This window comes from Muntiacus reevesi, chromosome 5 (genome assembly GCF_963930625.1).
Source record: "Muntiacus reevesi chromosome 5, mMunRee1.1, whole genome shotgun sequence".
Lineage (NCBI taxonomy): Eukaryota > Metazoa > Chordata > Mammalia > Artiodactyla > Cervidae > Muntiacus > Muntiacus reevesi.
This window is the reverse complement of record NC_089253.1, coordinates 40319097-40339444: the sequence shown is the minus strand read 5'-3', so window position 1 is coordinate 40339444 and position 20348 is coordinate 40319097. Positions and strand designations below refer to the sequence as shown.

Sequence of the window (20348 nt, the reverse complement as noted above, 5' to 3'; positions counted from 1 at the left end):
TTTCTCGGCTTCTCATTGGCCGGTCCCGGCGCTCAGGGCTCCCGAATCAGCTGCCCCGCACCCGGAGTCGGTGAGCCTTCCTGTCTGTCCCTGCTTCATCTGTCTGGCCGGCCCAAACAATTCCGCCCCTTAGCCTGGATGCCGGCGAGGTGCGCCTTGCGGAGCAGACCAGCGAGCCTGGGTCATGGGGTCTCGGATTCCCTGGGCTCCGTGGCTGACGTAGTGTGACCTTGGGCAAGTCTTGCCTGCTGGGCTTCAGTTTCCCTATCGGCTCCAGGGAGTTTGGGGTGGGAAGTGAGTTTAGTGATCTGAATATCCCCCTCCCAGTTCTCACGTGCTGAAGCTCTGTGGCACCGGGCAGCATGGGTACGTGGGAGGGGCCTTAACTGTCTCCCATGTCACTGCTCCCCACAGGTCTTGGCCATGAACTCCTCTGGAGGAAGGCGGGAAGCAGCTGGGCCCAAGGGTAGAAGGGCTCACAGACCCCCCAGGGAACAGGTGCTCCCCTCTCCACCCTCCCCCCTGCTCCCAATGTGGGAGGGCAGGGGAGGGCAGCTCTGAGCCCTGCTCCCTGGGAAATGCTGATGGCGTGGGAGCGGGAGCTGCTGGGTCATACTGCTGCCCCTCTGGTCTCCTTCTGCAGCAGGTCACTCAGATTTCAGGGTGAGCAGCTGGGCAGACGGGGTCACCACTGGGACTAAGGGTCACCGCTGGGCTCTTTTAGGACCGAGATGTACAGCTGTCCAAGGCTCTGTCCTACGCCCTGCGTCATGGGGCCCTGAAGCTGGGCCTTCCCATGGGGGCCGGTAAGTGAGAGTCTTAGGGGCTGGGCCCAGAAGTGCTTGGAGCCCTGCTCCAAGTGTGAGCAGGTCGGTCATCGCCTTCCCCCGTGGCTCCCACCTCAGTCCTGTGGGGACAGCACAGAAGGTACATCCCTGCCATGTTCAGGGAAGGCTGAGGCCCAGAGCCCAGGATCATGTCCAGGGTGGACTGGGAGAGGAGCCTGTGTCTGGCCAGGCCTGGTGATACCTCCAGCCCAGTGGCCCAATAAACACTTACGCCAAGATTGGGCACAGGGGGTGATGGGGCAACTGATGTTTGTTGAGTGTCCACTCTGGGCTGGGTTCTGTCCTCAAAAGCGTCCCTTGATCTTTGTGACCCTCCGTGATACGGGGGGGGGGGGGGTGTCCTGTCTCATGTGAGACAGAGCCTATTACATGTAAGGTGAGAGACTGAGGCCCAGAAAGGGGAGACTTTCTAAAGGTCACACAGGCTCTGGTCTTGTGGTCTGAGGCTCTCCCTGTGAACTCTGGCCCAGGCTGGAGAAAGGTCATTTCCGTACCACCCTGCCTTTCCACAGATGGTTTCGTGCCCCTGGACACCCTCCTGCAGCTGCCCCAGTTCCGCAGCTTCTCAGCTGAAGATATTCAACGCGTGGTGGACACCAATGGGAAGCAGCGCTTTGCCCTGCAGCCAGGGGACCCCAGCACCGGCCCCCTCATCCGGGCCAATCAGGGTCATTCCCTGCAGGTGGGTACTAAGGGGACAAGTGGCAGAGCCATGTGAGACCCCTGCCTGTGAGAGGAGATCACTGCCGCCCTTCCCCCCTGCATTCATCCCAGGTGCCTGAGTTGGAGCTGGAGCCCCTGGAGACCCCGCAGGCCCTGCCCCTGCTGCTCGTCCATGGCACATTCCGGCAGCACTGGCCGTCCATCCTGCTCAAGGGCCTATCCTGCCGGGGAAGGACACACATCCACCTGGCCCCAGGACTGCTTGGGGACCCTGGTGTCATCAGTGGTCAGTGCCCCTCCCCCAAGCTACTCTGACGCAATCTGTCCTTCCAGGTCCCCCTCCGAGGGTCATAGCCTCTTGTCCAGGGCCAGCCCATAGCCTGCATGCAGGAATAAACCCCCTCCCCACCCCTTGAAATGAGCCCAGGACCCAGCCCACCCAGGTTCTATAACTACAATCCAGATGCCCCAGGCCCCAGCTCCAATTGTCCACTCAGGCATGCGGCCCAATTGTGAAGTGGCTGTGTTCATCAACGGGCCCCTGGCCCTGGCAGGTGAGTCTGGACACAGCAGGGACCACCCCAGGCCTTCTGAGAGGGCTTGAGTCACATGTCTGGCTCTGTCTGCAGATGGAATCCCCTTCTTTCGCTCTGCCAATGGGGTGATCCTGACTCCAGGGAATGCTGACGGCGTCCTGCCTCCCAAGTATTTCAAGGAGGCCCTGCAGCTGCGCCCTACCCGTAAGAACCACCACCCCAGCCAGCCCTGTTCTTTGGGCCTGAAGCCTGTGCCCTCTGCCCTCACCTCTTTCCCAGCTTGCAACCCCAGACTGACTTAGTTCTCCCTTCTCTAACCAACTCTCCTCTCTATCTCAGGAAAGCCCCTCTCCTTGGCTGGTAATAAAGAGACAGAGCATCAGAGAGACCCCAAGCACGGCTCCAGAGGAAGAAGGATGACCCAACAATAAAATATTTATTTTTTTAAAAATGTAAAAAGATAACAAAAAAGAAACTCCGGTTTGAAACTATGAGTCATCATCCTGTGGCTGCAGCCAGTCTTCCTCGTGTGCTCAGGGACTTCAGCTGGGTCAGAGGTGTTGGTCCTGGCCACTCAGACAAGCAAAGGGTGGGTGCTGTGCAAATGAGGGCCCACCCTCCCAGGGGATGGCAGAGTCTGACCCAGCCAGGACCCTGGTCTACACAAAGCCAGTGACAGTGAGTGAATGGGCCCAGCTCGGTCGTTGCATGTCTGGAGAGGGTGTGGATAGTGAGTCCCAGTGGGTGTGGACTTAGGAGTGGTCATGGCAGGTGGTGAGCGGGCGGGGGCAGTGAGACAGGCTTTAGAAGGCCTCGTGGCCTCCCGTGAGCTGCAGGAAGAGGTCCTCGTCCAGCTCCTCCCCCCGGGCCCTCTCCCGCGTGGACAGGAAGATGTAGCCCCCAATGTACTCATGCACGATGCGGCAGCCGGCGGACACGCAGCTGAAAGCCACGTTGATGTGCTCGTCGAACTCGATGGCCACCTGCGGAGCGGGCGGTCAGAGGGCTTGTACCTTGCCCTGGCTAAGTCTGGCCCGGTGGTCCCAGGTCCCTTCCCCCACCCTCACTCTGGGCCCACCTGCCGGATGTCCCAGTTGACATTCCACTGGCGCATGTTGCTGAAGCGCCAGGTCTTGACCACGTCACCCACGGACAGGTCGATGCGAATCAGTCGGTTGTTGGCGATGCCCAGGATCTCGTCTTTCCTGCTGCCCTTGAACCTGGTGCCCAAGAGGAGAGTGTGAGGGGGGGACTCCCCCTGCACTCTGCATGGCCCCGGAGCCCACCCAGAGAGCCTGGTGTGGCACTCAGGAGCAAGCTGGCAAGTTAGTCCCTTAATTTTTCTGGGTCTCTAGTTCCTCATGTGGAAAATGGGGGTTCACTGATGTAATCACAATGATAGCATTTAGCAGCATCAGGCAAATAGTCCATGCCTTTCAATAGGAACTTTTAGCATCATCCTCAGCTTGTTCCTGTCTTTACAGGCTTAGAAAATGGGCAGTCAAAGGGGGTGCTCCCTTCGTAACAGCCACCCAACCTTGCCCTATAGACCAGCTGCCCAAGGTCCAGAGAGAGAACGGTGTGTGGCAGGGCTGGGATGGGTGCAGGGGGCCACCTGCTCTCTTGGCCTGATCTCTCTCTAGTGTTTGCTGCATAGGTGCAGGATGGAGGGGGTGCACACGGGCTGCCCTCAGTAAGGCCTCCCCGCAGAGGACAGGAAGGAAGGCTTCAGGCGCTGCCCCCAGGCAGCAGGGGAGGGCCCTGCCTGGTAGAGCAGGCTGGGGTGGGGCTCCTACCTGACCACAACATAGGAGATGCCGAAGTCGGGGAGGGACTGCCAGGCCTGGATGAAGCGCAGCTGGGCCTCAGACAGCGAGAGCTGGGCCACGTTCTGGTGGGCCTCCAGGATCCGTGGAGTGAGCTGCGGGACCACGCTGGTGAGGGGCTGCCAAGGTCCCTGAGACCCCCTGCCTGTCCCCATCAAGGAGACGGGATGTGGAGCCTGGGGTGGGGACAGTGCCCAGCGTGGGGCCACCGGAGTGCACCCTGTCTGCATTCAGCAATGTGAGCTGAGCTGGGCCCTGAGGACGATAGGGCAGCTGGACTGTGACCCCTCCCGGGAGGGAGAAGGAGTGAGTGAGCACGTGGATTTCCAGGGGAAGGCTCTGGAGATCCAGGGGCCGAGGTTGGCCAGGTAAACCCTCTGGTCAGTCCCACCACCCACTCTCCCTGGCACCTGCTTGGCCTTGAACTTTCTCTGGAAGCGTGGGGCCACAAGGCCGTAAGGGTTGAGGGCCTCGGCAGAGGCATCAGGGCCTTGGGGATGGTTGCCAGAGCCCCCGCCGCTGCCGCCGCCTGTCCGCTGCAGGCTGAGGAAGGCCAGGATGGCCTGCACCTCGCTGGAGTAGCTGCTGTCCGCCATGGTGCGTCCCTTGGAGGCCAGTCGACAGCCGGCCATCCAGCGGGCATACTGCTGCTCCTGGGGTGGGAGGGGCGCGGGAGGGAGGTGAGGGCCCTGCCCCAGGCCAGGCCCCGCCCCTTACCCCTGGCCGGGCCCCGCCCCATGCCCCCCTGATCTGGTCCTGCCCAGCGCCTGCCCGTTTAGCTCTAGCCTCCAGGGGCCCTGGTCCCTGCCCTTCACGCACATCCTGGCACCGCAGGTAGATCTCACTCATTCCCTCAGGAGAGGGCACCAGGAGTTTGATGCAGAACTTCTGGCCTGAGACGTTGACATCTGGGACCACTTCACAGCCTGGAGGAAGAAGGGATGAGCTAGGGGGCTGGGGAGGGGAGCCCTGGTGCGAGGGCCCTGAGTGAATGCCAGCCCTGCACAGCGGCCTCAGGTCAGAGGGCATCTTCCGGCCCCTAGTTGGAGACAGGTGGGAGCATTCACTTGCCCAGTCCCAGGTGGGCCAGGTGAGGCCCCTGCCCGCCCCTGGCCCACCCCTGCCCTGGTCCTGCAGACCGCTATCACTCACCCTTGAGGTTGAGCTGCTGGATGGGCTCTGCGGGAGCCTCGTCCTGGCTCTTGTAGTAGGACAGAGTGGTCTCCTTGAACACCACCCAGTGCTGGCGGTACCCCTTCAGAGTCAGTTTCCGGGGCCTGAGGGTGTGGCGCGAGGTTCAGGACAGGCCCCCTCCTTCCCTTCCCATCCTCTCTCCGCACTGGGCCCTGCTCCAGCAGGGCTGCCAAGGCTGGGCCCAGACTCACCGGAAGATCCGGAGATGGTCCTTGAGTTCTGGGATGGTGGTGAGGCTGTCCTGGAGAGGAGAGGAGTCAGCGGGGGCGCCCAGCCCCTGCGCTTGGCCCTGACCCCAGCCCCTGCCCAGAGCCCCTGCTCACCAGCACGTCCGTGGGCGCCGACCCCTCCAGCTTCACCTCCAAGTTGCTCAGCGCTGCATCCAGGTCGTCCAGCCCTGCATCAGTGCCCGCCGGTTCGTCCACCTCCCCACTCTGAGACAGCTTGTTGATGTGGTACTGGAGGGGACACATGGCCGGGGACAGCTGAGCCGGCAGCCCATTCGCCCAACAGTGCCCTCAGCTGGGCTGCCCTGGATGCACGGTTCCCTCTGGAAGACCCTGCCCTGGGCCTGGCCCGCACCCAGCCCCCGGGGTCCCCCGGCCTGCCCGGCACCTGTAGGGCTGCAAACACCATCATCTCCTCCTCAGTGCAGTCAATCTCTTCCAGCAGCAGGTCCCACCGAGCCTGCTCATATAGCTGGGTCAGCCTCACTGGGTCTGTCTGGAGGGAGGCGGAGGCTGGGTTGGTTGGGTCACACCTGTCCTGAGCACCCCATGCACCCAGGTCCCCGCAAGCCTCCGGCCTCAGCCCAGCCTGTGCTGTGCAAGCTCCTGGAGTGGTTCCACATGGGCAGCAGACCCCAACCCCAGCCTGCCAACCCCATCTGCCCAGGCAGGCTTCTTCCCTCTAAACCTTTCTGTACAGTTATTGAGTATTCATCTACTGTGTGCCCTGCGTGAAGGGACGGGGGGTGCAGAGTAAACCACTCAATAAATAAGTGATTCAAAGCGATAAAGGAAGTAACTTCCAAACCAGGGGCTCACTCATGCGCTCAGGCAAGAAGCCCAGGAGCTTGATGGTGATGAAAGAGAATGGAACTAGGGTGCGGGAGTGGGGAGGGCTGGTACTCCCCAGAAGGAAGCATTCCGGGAGGGCTTCCCTGGGGAGGTGGCTTGCCGCACTGACATCCGGGAATGACAAGGAGCCGCTGACGAGGAGCGTGGTAGGAGGAACATTCCAGAGAGAAGGAGCAGGGAGCTCAAGGGGGCAACCCCAGTTACCCACAGAAGTAAGACTAAGCCCGCACTCCCTTTGAAACCCACCAACATCAATAGCAAAGGCATAACAAGGATAAAGGCAAAAGGATGAAGAAGAGAGAGGGGGCTACAGCAGGTTGAGAGATACCAACAAAATTTTGGAAGATGTAAAGCAAACACATGGACAGGGACTGAGCTGCCGGGAGGGAGAGCTGGGTTCTCACACTCTTTCCCCTCTCTTGTTCTATGGCAAAGGCACTGAAGAGTTTGGAAAAAATCAGAAAAGCAAAGAGCAAAAAGAACTAAGATCTGAACAAAGGCATCCCAGTTCATGTGGTAGACAGGCTCAGGTCTGGGAGGGGAAGGTGTCAGTCACTCAGTCGTGTCCTACTCTTTATGACCCCATGGGCTGTAGCCACCAGACGCCTCTGTCCATGGAATTCTCCAGGCAAGAATACTGCAGCGGGTTGCCACAACCTTCTCCAGGGGATCCTCCCAAACCACCAAGGATTGAACCCTCGTCTCCTACATTGCAGGTGGGTTCTTTCCTGTCTGAGCCACCGGGAAAGCCTTTCTGGGAGGCGAGGGTGGGCTCAAATGAGGACCACAGAAAGTCTGTAAATGGAACGGTCCCTCCCTACTCCCTACAGCGAGTGACTCCTTGCTCCCAGCTGGCACCTGGTAGAAACCAGAGATTTACTCTCTCAAGATGCTGAGCCAGTGCATCTGGCACTCCCGGCACAGCTGAGTGGGAGTAGGTTGTACTGAAAAAAGCTGAATGAAGAGAAAGTTGGCATTTTGAAAGATGAGACACCCTCAGCCCTTCATTTGCCATCAAAGACATTGGCAATGAGCCTTCTATTCCCCAGTCAGGAGATCAGAGCTTTCACTGCTGAGAAGCCAAAGAGAAACCCCCCATAACGAGGGGCATTACTGCCGCATCTTCCCCAGGAGACCCTCCCAAATGCCAAGCCCTATTCATCCACTCAGAGTTTCTAATTGGCTTCTTAGAACCTTACTAAATATGAAAGGGCAGGCAGGGATTATCCACATTTAACAAAAGCTGCTGGCATGAACTACAGTAAGGAGAAAAAAGAACTTGGAGGAAATAAAGACAAGGTAGAGAGCAGAAAAAACTTCAAACATTAGTTGAAATCCTTACAGAGACAAAATTCTGCACTCATAAAACAAGAACAGGAGGCTATTTTGAAAAGGAATGTAATCATAAAGTTACAGTAATTAAGACAACATGGTATTGACAGAGACAAATTGATCAATGGAATCAAAGAGAGTTAGAGAGAGGGACTTTGCTGGTGGTCCAGTGACCGAAACTCTGTGCTCCCAGTGCCGGGGGCCCAGGTTCTATCCCTGGTTGGGGAACTAGATCCCACATGCTGCAACTAAGAGTTGACATGCTGCAAATAAAGATCTCGCATACTGCAATGAAGATCAAAGGTCCTGCATGTCGCAAACTAAGACCCGGCACTCCCAAATAATTTTTTTTTTTTTTAATATTTAAAAAGAGAGTCAGAGAGAGACTCATGTATATTCACCTTAGGACAAGGGAGATCTTGCCATCACTGGGGAAAGGATGTTCTTTGCAATAAATGGACCTGGGTCAATTGGATACCCACAAGGTAAAAAAAATTTTTTTAATTAAAAAAATGTAAAGTATTTGTATCTCTGCCTCTCACCACATAAAAATATCAGTTCCAGTTGAGTTGCAGATCTGAATATCAAAGTGAAAACAGTAAAATCTTTAGAGAAAAATAGGACTACATCTGTGCAATTTTAGAATAAAAGATTTCTTAAACAGGATGCAAAATATATTAATCATAAAACAAAAATATGACTCAGAATATATTAAAATTAGGAGTTCATGTTCCTCAAAATAAACTACTAAGTGAATGAAAAGGCAAAATATTCTGTGCTTTGTGAAAATACATTCACAATATATTTATCTGTCAAAGTACTCTATACAGAATATATGAAGGACTCCTACAAAGCTATATGAAAAAGATAAGTACCTCAGTGTAGAAATTGGTAAAACATTGGACAGAAACTTCACAAAAGAGGATATCCAAAAAAAAAAAAAAAAGAGGATATCCAAAAGGCTAACACTCATATGAAAAAGTTCTCAACTTGATTAATCATTAGGGAAATGTAAATTAAACCCACATAAAAATCAAATCAGTGGTTTCCTGGGTTTGGATGTGGAAGAAGGAATGACTGCAAATGGGCACTAGAGAACTTTCTGGGGTGATGGAAAAGTTCTAAAATTGGATTGTGGTGATGGTTGCATAGCTATATAACTTGCTAAAAATAAACCTCTTACAGTGGGTGGTTTTTATGGTATATAAGTTATATCTCAGTAAAACTGCTTGAATAAACAAACAAAATACCATATGAGATACTATTACACACCTACCTGAATAGCTAAGATGGAAAAGGTAGGAAATATCATGTACTGGTGAATTTGTGCAACAGTTGAAACTCTCATACACTGCTGGTAGGGGTGTGTGGGGGTGTAGTTATCTACTACAGCTAAACCACCACCTGCCCCATAACTCCTGGTGGCTCAGATGGTAAAGAATCTACCTGCAATGCAGGGGACCCAGGATCATTCCCTGGGTTGGGAAGATCCCCTGGAGGAAATGGCTACCCACTCCAGTATTCTTGCCTGGAGAATTCCATGGACAGAAGAGCCTGGTGGGCTACAGTTCATGGCGTCACAAAGAATAGGACACACTTTCACTTTCACTTTTCAAACTAGTGCCTGCCCTACAACCCAGAAATTCCACCTCTTGGTGTAGTATACCTTACAGATAATATGGTACATGTTCACCAAAAGACATATGCTGGAATATTTATAGTGCTTCTATTCATAATAGCCCAATCTAAAAATTGTGCAATGCCCATCAACAACAGAATGGAGGACTTGCCTGGTGTACTGGATATGAGACCTCCTGCCAATGCAGGGGACACGAACTCAGCCCCTGGTCTGGGAAGATTTCATATGCCATGAAGCAACTAAGCTCATGCACGACAACTACTGAGGCCACGTTCTAGAGCCCACAAGTCTGCACACGGCAGTGAAAAACCAGTGCAACCCAAAATTAATAATAATAATAATAAAACAATAGAATGGAAAATTAAAATCAACTGTGGTATACTGACAGCCTGAAATATTACACACCAATGAGAAATATGCTACCCTATATGCAACATGGATGAATCATACAAGCATAATGCTGAGTGAAAAAAACAGACACGAAAGAGTATATAGAATGTGTGATTTCCTTTATGTAAATTTCAAATATGGGCAAAACTAATCTATGGCATTAGCAGTAACATTAATGGCTCCCCCTGTGGGAGATACTGCTTGGATTCTGAATGCTGGTAAAGTTCTGTTGCTTGATATGTTGGTAACATTTGTGAATATTTCTAAATGTATGTTACAGTAAAAAAAAAAGCAAAATAAAGTAAAAAACACTAAAAAGGGGCAGTCAAAAAATAAGAGCTCTTAAAATTTAAAAAGACAGTTATTGCAGAAATTATAAAGTCAATAGATCATTTGGAAGATCAGCCAAGGAAATTTCCAGAAAGTAGAACAAAAAAGACAAAAAACATAAAAAAGGATAGAAAATATAAATGTCCAATTTTTTCTTGTAAAACAAATCCAGGAGGTATAATATTTACTAAGTTCCAAGAGGAAAAAAAAAAAAAACCAGAAAAATGGAAGGGAGTGAATTATTAAAGAGATTGTATAGATCATGTTTCCAGAACCCAAGGACCCAGGCCTCTGATCTCAAAGGGCTCAGCAAGTGTTTGGGACAATCAAAGAAGAAAGATTCATATGAGGACATACTGTTGAGAGATTTTTTAAACATCAAGAGATACGGAAAAGATTCTTTTGTGTTATTTTTGTTTGTTTGTTTTGGCTGTGCTGCGTGGCTTGCAAGATCTCAGTTTCCTGACATGGGATTGAACCCAAGTTACGGCAGTGAAATTGCTGAATCCTAACCACTAGACCACTAGGCAACTCCCAAGAAGATTCTTACGTTTCTGGGGCCTCTCCTACCCCTCCAAGAAAAATCAAAAGGGTCACATATGGAAAGACTGAAAATTAAATGGATTTATATTCAACAGAAATATTAGAAACTCGAGGACAATGGGAAGGTTGCTTCAAAATTTGGCAGGAAAATGTTTCAAACCTAGACTTATACAAACTTTCATGTGAGTGAGGGTAGACCAGCAACCTTTTCAAACACACAGGATTTCAAACCACTTAGGGAAAGCTATTACCATTTTGCCATTTTAGGGGAAGTCATTAAATATATGCTCCATTGACATGAGGGAGTCAGTCAAGAATCAAGAAGTCAACTATAGGAATTACCAGGAAATAGTGAAGGGAAGTTCAAGGAAGTGAATCAATGGGTCTAGATTGCTACCATTCCACAGTTCTCACCAAGATATAACACTGATTGATATCCTAAAGTAACCAATCATTTTGAAAGGGGCATTGTGCTCCAGTGGCAGTGTTGGAGGGACTCGGTTATGGAACATCCCACCTCATCACTCTGAAGAACTCCCATGGCAGGCCACAGATTCACAGAGAGTGTCCAGAGAGCCTTTTGGCATCTCAATTCTAATTGTGCACAGATAGACAATTAACAGATGGTAAAGAATCTGCCTGCTATGCAGGAGACCTGGGTTTGATCCCTGGGTTGGGAAGATCCCCGGGAGAAGGGCATGAAAACCCACTCCATTATCCTTGCCCGGAGAATCTCCATGGACAGAGGATCCTGGCGACAGTCTATGGGCTGCAAAAAGTCGGACACTTCTGAGCAACTAAACACAGCACAGACAATTAACAGAAAATAAATAAACCAAGGAAGGAAGTATAGTCACTCTGTGGCTTAGCTCAGAACGCTATTTATATGTGTCACCATTTACAACCACACTCATTTATTTTAACTAAAAACGACAACACAGCTCAATTGGGAAGATATAAAAGAGGTGTATGTTGTAGGGGAAGGAGGGAGGATATAAGACAGCTAAATTTTCATCCTTCACACAAAGTGAATAGATAATTCATGGAATGAAAAAAAAAATCAAGGGAATAGACATAACTAAGCTTGCCATATAGAGGTAAACACTAGAATAAAAAGCTAAAGACTTAAAACCTACAGTCTCTAGGGATCAGAAATCTGGGATAAGGAAAGGTAGAGTAAGGAACTGTTTTTCTGTTGTTGTTATTACTGCTGGGACTATTTGACTCCTTAAGCTGTTACTTTGGCTTTTTTTTTTTAAGCTGTTACTTTTATTAAAAATAGAATTTAAGGGATTTTCCTGGTGGTGCAGTGGTTAAGACTCTGTGCTTCCACTGTAGGGGTCACAGATTTGATCCCTGCTCAGGGAACTAAGATCCCACATATCACAGGTGCAGAAAAAAAAAAAAAAATTAATTTACAAAACAAAGAAAACAACAAAGACCAAATGGATTTTAGACACTGGACAACAGATCACCCTGAACAGCAATGACTAATCACTATGAAACAAGTGAATGAACGGTGAGATTTCCCCAGCTTGCTACCTGGAGCAAATGTGAATGCTGTAGGCCAGAGGAGGACCCCAAATGGAGCCCAGCATATTCCCCGAGGTGAGAGGTGAGCAGGTGCAGTTGAGAATTTGGAGAGTCCAAGGCAGCTAGAATTCACAGGGCAGAGTGCTACAGAGGAGAGAACTGCACAGAAAGTTCTGCACAGAATCAGCAGAGGGCTCCTTTTGAATCTTTAACTGATTAATGAGTATACGTGTGTGTATAAGGGAACAACCCAAGGCTGATGGAAGAAAACACTGAAAGTCACACCTGGACATTTGCCAGAGCTCATATCAGGGTGGGAATAGTTCATATTCCCAACAGAGATTAGAAAAACATCATATATATATAACATCAGAATACTCAGAAGGCTCTTGCCTCAGAAATAGGGTAAATTTTTGTCCAGTCTAATTAATAATTGCCTTTGCCTTTGTGCATGCTCAGTTGTGTCCAACTCTTTGTGACCCCATAGACTACAGTCCACCAGGTTCCCCTGTCCATGGAATTTTCCAGGCAAGAATACTAGAGTGGGTTGCCATTTCCTACTCCAGGGGATCTTCCTGACCCAGGGATTGAACGTACATCTCTCACGTCTCCTACATTGGTAGGCAGATTCTTTACCAATTGGCCACCTGGGAAGTCCCAATTAATTATAAATTATAATTATTAATGTTCAAAGCAAACCTTAGAAGGATCAAACTGTTTCCAAGTGTCTTAACTTATCCCCAAATAAGATTTTTAAGTATTTAAAAAATCCAGCACTTAAGAGCGTAAGATTTGTAGTGTCTGGTATCAAATTAAAAATTATCAGGCATGAAAAGAAGCAGAAAAGGAGAAGGAAATGGCAACCCACTCCAGTGTTCTTGCCTGGTGAATCCCAGGGATGGGGTCGCACAGAGTTGGACACGACTGAAGTGACTTAGCAGTAGCAGTAGCAGTAAAATCTACTTCTACTTTATTTAGAGGATAGGTGTAAGTGAGAGCAGGAGTGAGTGGGGTAGACACGCCTGTCCCTGCTTTCCTCTTCCTATCTGGACACTTCTTTGCCCTTGAATCTATTCCTTCCTTTACCCAGCAGTCTATTTATTAACTAGCAAGAGGGCAAATAAGGGATCTTCTAGGATTGATTTTGCTAATTTTTTTGAGAATACTGAGCACCATTTCACCATATTCTGAACCCTTATCTGACAGTCCCTCCCAGAACTGAGTTTTCTTTTCATCCAGGGTCCAGAAGGAAAAACAAAAAACAAATCATATCGTCATGCACCAATAAAAAATAAGCTGTCCAGATGGAAATAAAATCTAATTAGGCAATAAAAGTAGAGATTGTGAAACAGTTCAAAAAAAAAAAGACAAAGAAAAGAAGCAGAAAAATACAACTCATAATTAGGAGATAGTCAATAGAAGTAGATCCAGAAAAGACACAGATAATAGAATTAGTAGACAAAAACACTAGAAAGTTTTTATTTTTTTGGCCATGCTGCCTTCGCGATCTTAGTTCCCTACCCAGGGATGGTTTAGTCTTAACAACTGGACTGCTAGGGAAGTTCCTAAAATGTGATTTTAAATATATCTTGTATGTTCAAGAAGATAGAGGAAAGCATGAGCATGTTAAGGAGAGATGGAAAATGCTAAAAAGGTTCAAAATGAACTTCTAGGAAGGGTATTAATGGCAGATTAGACAAGGGAGAAGAAAAGATTTGTAAACTTGAAGACAGAGCAATAGAACTATCCAAAATGAAATGCAGGAAAATAAGACTGGGAGAAAGAAAAAAACTGAACAGAACATCTGTGAACTATGGGACGGTTTTCAGTGTCTAATAGTCATGTAATCAGACTCCCATAAAATGGAGGAGCAGAAAAGATACATGAAAAAATAAAGGTCAAAGATTTTCCAAATTTTACGAAAACTACAAACTCAGATTCCAGAGGCTCATTGGACCCCAAGCATGAGAAACCTGAAGTGTCCTGTGTCTTGGTTTGCCAAGACACATGATCATCAAATTGTTTAAAGCCAGTGGTAAAGAGAAAACCCTAACAGCAGTCGGAAAAAGACACACTACCTACAAAGGAACAAGCCACAAGACTGTGAGGCAGTACTTTTAAGGGAAAAAAAAAAAACATCGACCAAAAACGCTACACCAAAGAACAGTATTTTTCAAAAGCAAAGGCAAAATAATGACTTATAGAGACAAACAAAAACTGAAAGAATTCATCACCAATAGATCAGCTTGAAAAGAAATGTTAAAGGAAGCCCTTCAGGCGGACAGAAAATGATACCAGCTGGAAATCCGAATCTATACACTGGGATAAAGAGCGTAGGAAATGGTGTGTGTGTAGGCAGAGAGAAAAGACTGCTTTTCATACTTAAAAAATGGATTTGTGGGACAATTGATTGAGGGAAGTGTCTTGTGTCTTGACTGTATCAGGTCAAGGTCCTGGTCGTGATACTGGTTGGGAGTAACTGGGTAATGAGTCCCAGGTGTCTGGGATCTCATGTATTGGTTCTTACAACTGTCTGTGAGTGAATCTACAGTTACCTCAAAACCAAAAGTTTAATAAAAAATAATGGACTGGTTATTAAAGCTTAAATAATTACAATGGGACTTCCCTGGTGGCGCAGTGAATAAGAATCTGCTTGTTGATGCTGGAGACATGAGTTCGATCCCTGGTCCAGAAAGATTCTACCTGGTGCAACTAAGTTTGAGTACCACAACTACTGAGCCTGCCTCTAGAGCATGGGAGTCACAAGAGAAGAGTAAGTGCAGGGTTTTTGCCATGAGTCCGTGGTAGGAGGAAGCGCTGGGCAGACAGGGAATCAAGAGTTTTGTTTCAAACAGAAGCTTAGATGCCTGTTAGGTGCCAGAGCAGAGATGGCCAGTTGGACACAAGAGTCTAGGGCTTGGACATGAGAGTCTAGAGCTCAAGGAGAAAGGTCTGGGCTGGAGGCGGTAAAACTGAGAGCTTCAAGAGCACAGAGATGATCCTTAAATCCAAGAGGCTGGAGCTTCCTGGGAGAGAGGGTGGAGAGTGGAGGCTGGAGATGGAGCCCTGGAGCCCGCAACTCCCAGAGGCTGTGGAGACAGGAGGAAGGGCAGAGGGGCAGGGCAGCTGCAGACACCCAAGCGCGTGGGGGTCAAGTAAGAAGTGGACTGGGGCACTTCCCTGGCAGTCCAGTGGTTAAGACTCCATGCTTCCACTGCAGGGGCCACAAGTTCCATCCGTGGTCGGGGAACTAAGATCTCACATGCCCTACGCACAGTACAGCCAGAAAAAATAAAACAGCATGGAGGGCTTGGTCACCTCCACAGGACGGGGAAGGAAGACTCCAGGATGGAGTTGGCTGAGGAGACAGAGGGCATCAAGGAGTACCCACAGGAAAGGCTTCCGGGGAGCAAGGACACTGCACCCCAGGGTTCTGTAGACAACGATGCTTGCAAGCTTTGCAGGGAAGGGGGAACAGAGAAGTGGGGCTTCTGAGTCCAGATGCATGGAGCCTGTTTGTTTCCATGCCTTCGGCAGGCAGGCAGGGAGCGATACACACAGGTGTCTGCCTGCAAAGCTTCACCCCTCACCTGGCCTAGTTCCTGCAGGTCCCAGTGCCACTGCCTCCAGAAAACCTTCCCTGAGCCCAGGTGCAGGCGTCTTTCACTGGAGCAGGCTTCCCAGCACCTACCACGGTCTACCCTGAGCTGTCTCTACCTGATAACCCTTGAGGAACAGACCTTGGCATCCACGGGGGCCCAGCACCACGTTGGTGGAGCTAACCAATGGGGGTGTGGACCGACAAACGGACAGCTGGACAGACTCCCACAAGCGTCTAACCTTCACGAAGCCCAGACCTCCGATGCGAGGTCCCCCGTGTCCCACTGACCCAGGCTCCCTTCTCCCTGACCCGGCCCACCTTGGGATCCAGGTCGAAGAAGCTGTAGTACTTGAAGCGCAGCCAGAGCGTGTCCCCGGCCTTGATGCCCTGCTGCATGAGGCACCGCGATGAATCCAGCCACCTGGACCAGAGCACAGGTCGGGGGTCAGGGCCGAGCCGGGGGCAGCAGGACAGGATTGGGGGTCCGCGGGGAGGGACAGGGGCAGGGCTGAGCTGGGGGCAGCAGGATGGGGTTGGGGGTTGGGGGGGCAAGGGGCAGGGCTGAGCCGGGGGCAGTGGGGTGGTGGAGGGGGTGAGCTGGCTCAGGGGCAAGCGCACACATAGAAAATGGGAGCTGGGGACAGGGCCAGCAGGTGGCGGGGAGGGGGTGGGCTCTGGGAGAAGGACACGTGGCATGGGACGCCAGGGCACATGCAGACCCAGCGGGCCACGCACCTGCTGTGCAGCTGGGTTTTGTCCAAGAGAGAGCTGGGCCGGGGCAGGCGCTGCAGCAGGAGGGGGTCTGGTGGGGGCTGCGGCCGGCTCAGCATGTGGTAGCAGGCCTCCGTCTGGGCGCTGTCTGAGAAGTGGGCTGGCATCCCCCGGAACGACGCGGGGGCCACGCCTGGAGTGCAGGTGGGGTTCAGTCAGGCCCGGTACCCCCCACCCACCCAGGCCTCTCCCGGGCCCCCCGCCTGCAGCATCCCTGGGCTGCCCCAGCCTGCACTCACCCCCGACCAGGACGACCTTGCTCAGGTCATACACCTCCTCCTCTGGCTCCTTTTCTTTCTTCTTCTTTTTTTCCTTCTCAGGAGCACGGAGCAGAGACATCTCCTCAGGGTGGCGGATACCTGAGGGGAGCCGGGGCCTCAAGGGGGGCCAGGGTCCTGCCCTGTGACCTCCCGCCCCACCATGGGCAGTTTGGGGCGGGTCCGAGCCCCCCAAGATGGATGGGGAACGACAGCTCGGCTAGGATGATGTGACAGTGGCTGGACCTGGCAAGGGAGGGGACTTTCCCCCTGCTGGACCCTGGCAGGGGGAAGCATGGGGGCCACCCGGGGACTCACTGAGGAGCCGGCAGATGGCCACCATGGCCTGGAAGAGGGGCTGGGAGAAGCTGGCGCGGAGGCGCAGGGCACGGCGGTTGGGGAGCCGCAGGATGACAGGTCGGTGCTGGGGCCCGAAGAAGAGGCGGGCGTCGGCTAGGATCCCGTATTTGTCCAGCGTCCAGTGGGTCTGCAGCAGCCACTGCCTTTTCTGCTCCCACCAAATGGCGTGGTCTGACCAGTCCTGCTTGCGTTCTGCAGGGCCACAGGCAAGGGCAACCGTGTCAGCCTGGGTGGGCCCTGCCCCCAGCGCTGAGCACAAGCCTGGGATCCGGAGGTGGTGAGCACCCCCTCCCCGGCCCAGGCCAGGAGCCTAGGACTGAGGTCATGGCAGGACAGCCGTTTGCTGGCTAACCTGCTTGTCCCCTGGGCTCAGCTGCTACGGAGGGGAGTCACTTCCCCAGGGGAGCCCCCAGCCCAGAACCCAGCGCCCCGCCTCTCAAACTCCAGGGCACTGGGCTTCCCCATGCAGCACCTCCTGTGTCCTCTCGCAAGCCCCGCCTTCATGGCTTCTCTCTGGCATTTCTGGGAGCTCTGGAGGCCTGGGAGTTATGCCGAGCACACAGGAGCAGGTGCCCCGTGAAGAGCGAGTGGTTTCTAGCTCTGTGACCTTGGCCAACACCTGAACTTCTCTGAGCCTCAGTTTTCTAGTTCCTGAGATGTGAGCAGGCATGGACAGTGAGCAGGGCCTGCCGCCACGTGGCGAGTGCAAGGTGTTTGTGACATGGGTACGTGGCCGCATCAGTACAGAGCACGGGCTTTTGGTTAGAGATGTGAGTGTCTCTAGGTCTCACGCGGCCAGTGACAGAAGACACACACTCCCCTCTTGATCCTCCCCCCAGGAGCCTGAACTGGTGCCAGGTGAGCGTGAATGAGAATCCCCTAGTGTCAGAGCCCTTCCTGGGGAGTGGTCCCGTCCCCTTCCCCAGCTCCACCTCCTTGCAGCCTCCTCCTGCCCAGAAGTCCCCCCGCGGTGCCTTCACTCTGCTCTTGGTTTTGTGGCACACACTCCCTGTCTCCTCCTGACCCTCTGCCCTTGTTCTCTCTCCAGGCCAGCCCCTGTCCGTCCCCACTGGTTCAGGAAGAGGAGCTTCTTCTCCCTCCTTGGCCATGCCTTTTCCCAGGGTGAAGGGGGGCCGGTCTCATCTAATCTATGGCTTCGTCTTTCTGCCGTGAGCCCCAGACCAGAAACCCACAAGCCACTGGTGAAGGAGCACATCCATTGGCTTCGATCATTCCAGAAAACTTTGTTCACCTGGTGCCCGGCTCTGGGACTATGAATGCAACAATCGAGTCCCAGCCCCCCAGGGGCTCCTCTTAACCTTGCTCTGCCTGACTCTGGGGGGGGCTTCCCAGGTGGCGCTAGTGGTAAAGAATCCACCTGCCAGTTCAGGAGACATAAAGAGACACAGGTTCGATCCCTGGGTCTGGAAGATCCCCTGGAAGAGGAAATGGCAACCACTCCAGTATTCTTGCTCGGAGAATCCCCTGGACAGAGGAACCTGGCAGGCTACAGTCCATGGGGTTGCAAAGAGTTGGACACGACTTAGCATGTACGCAGGCCTGACTCTGGACCCAACAAGGAGCATGCAACCTGCGTGCTCCTGGTTGAGTCCTCTTGCTTTGCCGTGGACCGTCCCCCGGGGCAAGCTGGGCCTTCTCTTGGGGGCACCTGGCCTTCACCCTCTCTGCCTTGCTCGGCCAGGCCTGCCTGAGTCTCGTCACCCAGTCTCCTGAGGGACCCTCTGCTCCCCACTTCTGCTTTCACAACCTCCTGGGGCCCTGCCTTCTGGAGGCTCCCCTCACTACCTCAGCCTTGTGGCCAGGCGGTCCGGGGGGGCCCGCACTCTCCACAAGCCACTGACCTCCCTCCTGGGCCGCACGTGGCAGGGCCAGGGCTGGATGGGTCTGAGGCAGCCTGCCCCCACCCTGCACCCGCAGGGGCCCAGGTCGCAGGCTGGCTGGGCCTATCGTGGCCCTGCCTTCCGGCTTTGGCTATCAGAGCCAGCTCGCCGCCCTCCCAGGAAGGGGCAGCCCCCACCCCAGCAGGGAGAGGCGATGAGAAGCCCCCCTGTCGCTGGCTCTGCTCCCCTCCAGGGCTGATACCACAGGAGGCTCTGCTGTAACTTCCTGTGGGTGCAGGGCCGTCCCACCCAGGCTGGGGCCTGTCACCAGCATGCTGAGGGCTTCCGCCCAGGGACAGGGCGTGGGAGCAGGTCCCCAAGTCACCAGGAGCCCCCTCTGACCTCCCTTGGACCCCCAGAATGGGACCTCAGCCTCAGCCCAGGCAAGGCCCCTCCTGGCCCAGAGGACCGTGGCCGGGTCTGGTCCTTGGGGTCTTAGCAGAACCAGCTGGCATGGAGGAAGGGCAGGACGACAGTGGGAAGGAGGGGAAGTTGAGTTGGGGAAATGTCTTTTTTGGAACCAAATGATTAAGCTGGTGCCTGAGTCACTGTGACTCCATTATCGAGAGCCGCGCAGCAGGGCCAGCCCGGAAGCCCTGGGGGACCTGGTGGGTGGCAGGGGCCGTGGGCACTCACTGATCTCCTCCACAATCTTCAGGAGCACCCCACCGATGTGTGACTCCCCTGTGACGCGGAGGGTGAGCGACTCGGCCTCCGGGTCCTCCTCTCCTATGAACACCCGCAGCTCCCAGGACGAGTCGATGTAGTCCCCGGTGGCTGTCTTCATGCCCGCCATGGCTGCGGCGGCGCTGAGGAGAGGGTGGGAAGGAGGCGAGTGGGCAGCTGGGAGGTGGCCTGCGGTGCCCAGGGCAGGTAAGGGGCCAGAGGGCAAGCCTGCAGGCCAGAGCGCCGCAACACCTGCAAGACCTGGGGAGCTGGGTTGTTCCAGGTGAGAAACTCAGACCCCTCTCTCTCCATCACAATGGTGGAGCTTCACAAGGGCCCCTCAAGAGACCACATTGCCCAGCCCTCTCCCTTTGTGCAGACAGGAAGACGAGGCCGTGTAAGAGTAGGAAGGGGCTCCCCAACATCAGCCAGCTCAGTGCCAGAGCTGGGCCCACCCTCCACCTGTTTGCCCAGCCGACAGCCCAGCCCAAGCCCGCCCTGGCAGCTGCCCCCCTAGAAATGGTGAACCCAGGTCAGAAAACAGTCCCCATCAGGCCCAAAGCTCAGCACCACCACCCCAAAGCCGCTGACGCCTCTCAAAGGCCGTGGAAAGTCCAGGTTGCCGCACTGAGAAAGGCTTGCTGGGCAGAGGGGGCTGCCAGAGGGCGAGGACGAGGAGGGTCCTTGGGCCTCCAGCTGCCGGCCGGCTTACCTTGCCCCCAAGGGGCTGGGGCTGCAGGGGCGGGTCGGCGCGTCAGCCGCTCCTGGCCGCAGCCCGCACACCTGCAGACCGCTGCGTGCTTCCTCCCCCTCCGCTTTCTCTTCGGAGTTTCCTTCAGAGGGCAGCCCTTGCTTATCACGAGCAGGGCGGGCTCGCCC

At 53.2% G+C, this 20348-nt stretch overlaps 2 protein-coding genes across 6 annotated transcripts; one reads left to right on the top strand and one right to left on the bottom strand.

The window, feature by feature from the left end:
* The first annotated feature begins 1 nt into the window (after nucleotide 1).
* TRPT1 (tRNA phosphotransferase 1) lies at nucleotides 2–2538 on the top strand. Of its 5 annotated transcripts, none has more exons than XM_065937605.1 (8): nucleotides 2–70; nucleotides 415–498; nucleotides 725–806; nucleotides 1361–1530; nucleotides 1623–1797; nucleotides 2009–2065; nucleotides 2141–2251; nucleotides 2387–2538. In XM_065937605.1, exons 2-8 carry the CDS (start codon nucleotides 424–426, stop codon nucleotides 2476–2478), a joined length of 762 nt encoding a protein of 253 aa, XP_065793677.1. In that variant the 5' UTR covers nucleotides 2–70; nucleotides 415–423; the 3' UTR covers nucleotides 2479–2538. The 5 variants fall into 5 exon arrangements, with proteins under 5 accessions (XP_065793677.1, XP_065793681.1, XP_065793679.1 ...); XM_065937607.1 differs by having other exon boundaries at nucleotides 46–149; XM_065937606.1 differs by lacking the exon at nucleotides 2–70 and adding an exon at nucleotides 81–234.
* On the bottom strand, nucleotides 2465–20348 carry FERMT3 (FERM domain containing kindlin 3). Its single transcript, XM_065937604.1, has 15 exons — nucleotides 20182–20348; nucleotides 19440–19612; nucleotides 16861–17094; nucleotides 16525–16644; nucleotides 16250–16418; nucleotides 15833–15935; nucleotides 5683–5790; nucleotides 5391–5525; nucleotides 5259–5308; nucleotides 5026–5150; nucleotides 4693–4799; nucleotides 4284–4526; nucleotides 3844–3968; nucleotides 3126–3267; nucleotides 2465–3030 (listed from the first exon to the last, which is right to left on the bottom strand). Exons 2-15 carry the CDS (start codon nucleotides 19597–19599, stop codon nucleotides 2851–2853), a joined length of 2001 nt encoding a protein of 666 aa, XP_065793676.1. The 5' UTR covers nucleotides 19600–19612; nucleotides 20182–20348; the 3' UTR covers nucleotides 2465–2850.

Coding starts and splice junctions, on each gene's coding strand:
- TRPT1 (XM_065937605.1), top strand. CDS start 424: ATGAACTCCTCTGGAGGAAGGCGGGAAGCAGCTGGGCCCAAGGGTAGA. Junction 499..724: donor ACAGACCCCCCAGGGAACAG/GTGCTCCCCTCT, acceptor GGGCTCTTTTAG/GACCGAGATGTACAGCTGTC. Junction 2,252..2,386: donor CCTGCAGCTGCGCCCTACCC/GTAAGAACCACC, acceptor TCTCTATCTCAG/GAAAGCCCCTCTCCTTGGCT.
- FERMT3 (XM_065937604.1), bottom strand. CDS start 19,599: ATGGCGGGCATGAAGACAGCCACCGGGGACTACATCGACTCGTCCTGG. Junction 16,645..16,860: donor GGCCATCTGCCGGCTCCTCA/GTGAGTCCCCGG, acceptor GGCTCCCCTCAG/GTATCCGCCACCCTGAGGAG. Junction 3,031..3,125: donor TCAACTGGGACATCCGGCAG/GTGGGCCCAGAG, acceptor CCCGCTCCGCAG/GTGGCCATCGAGTTCGACGA.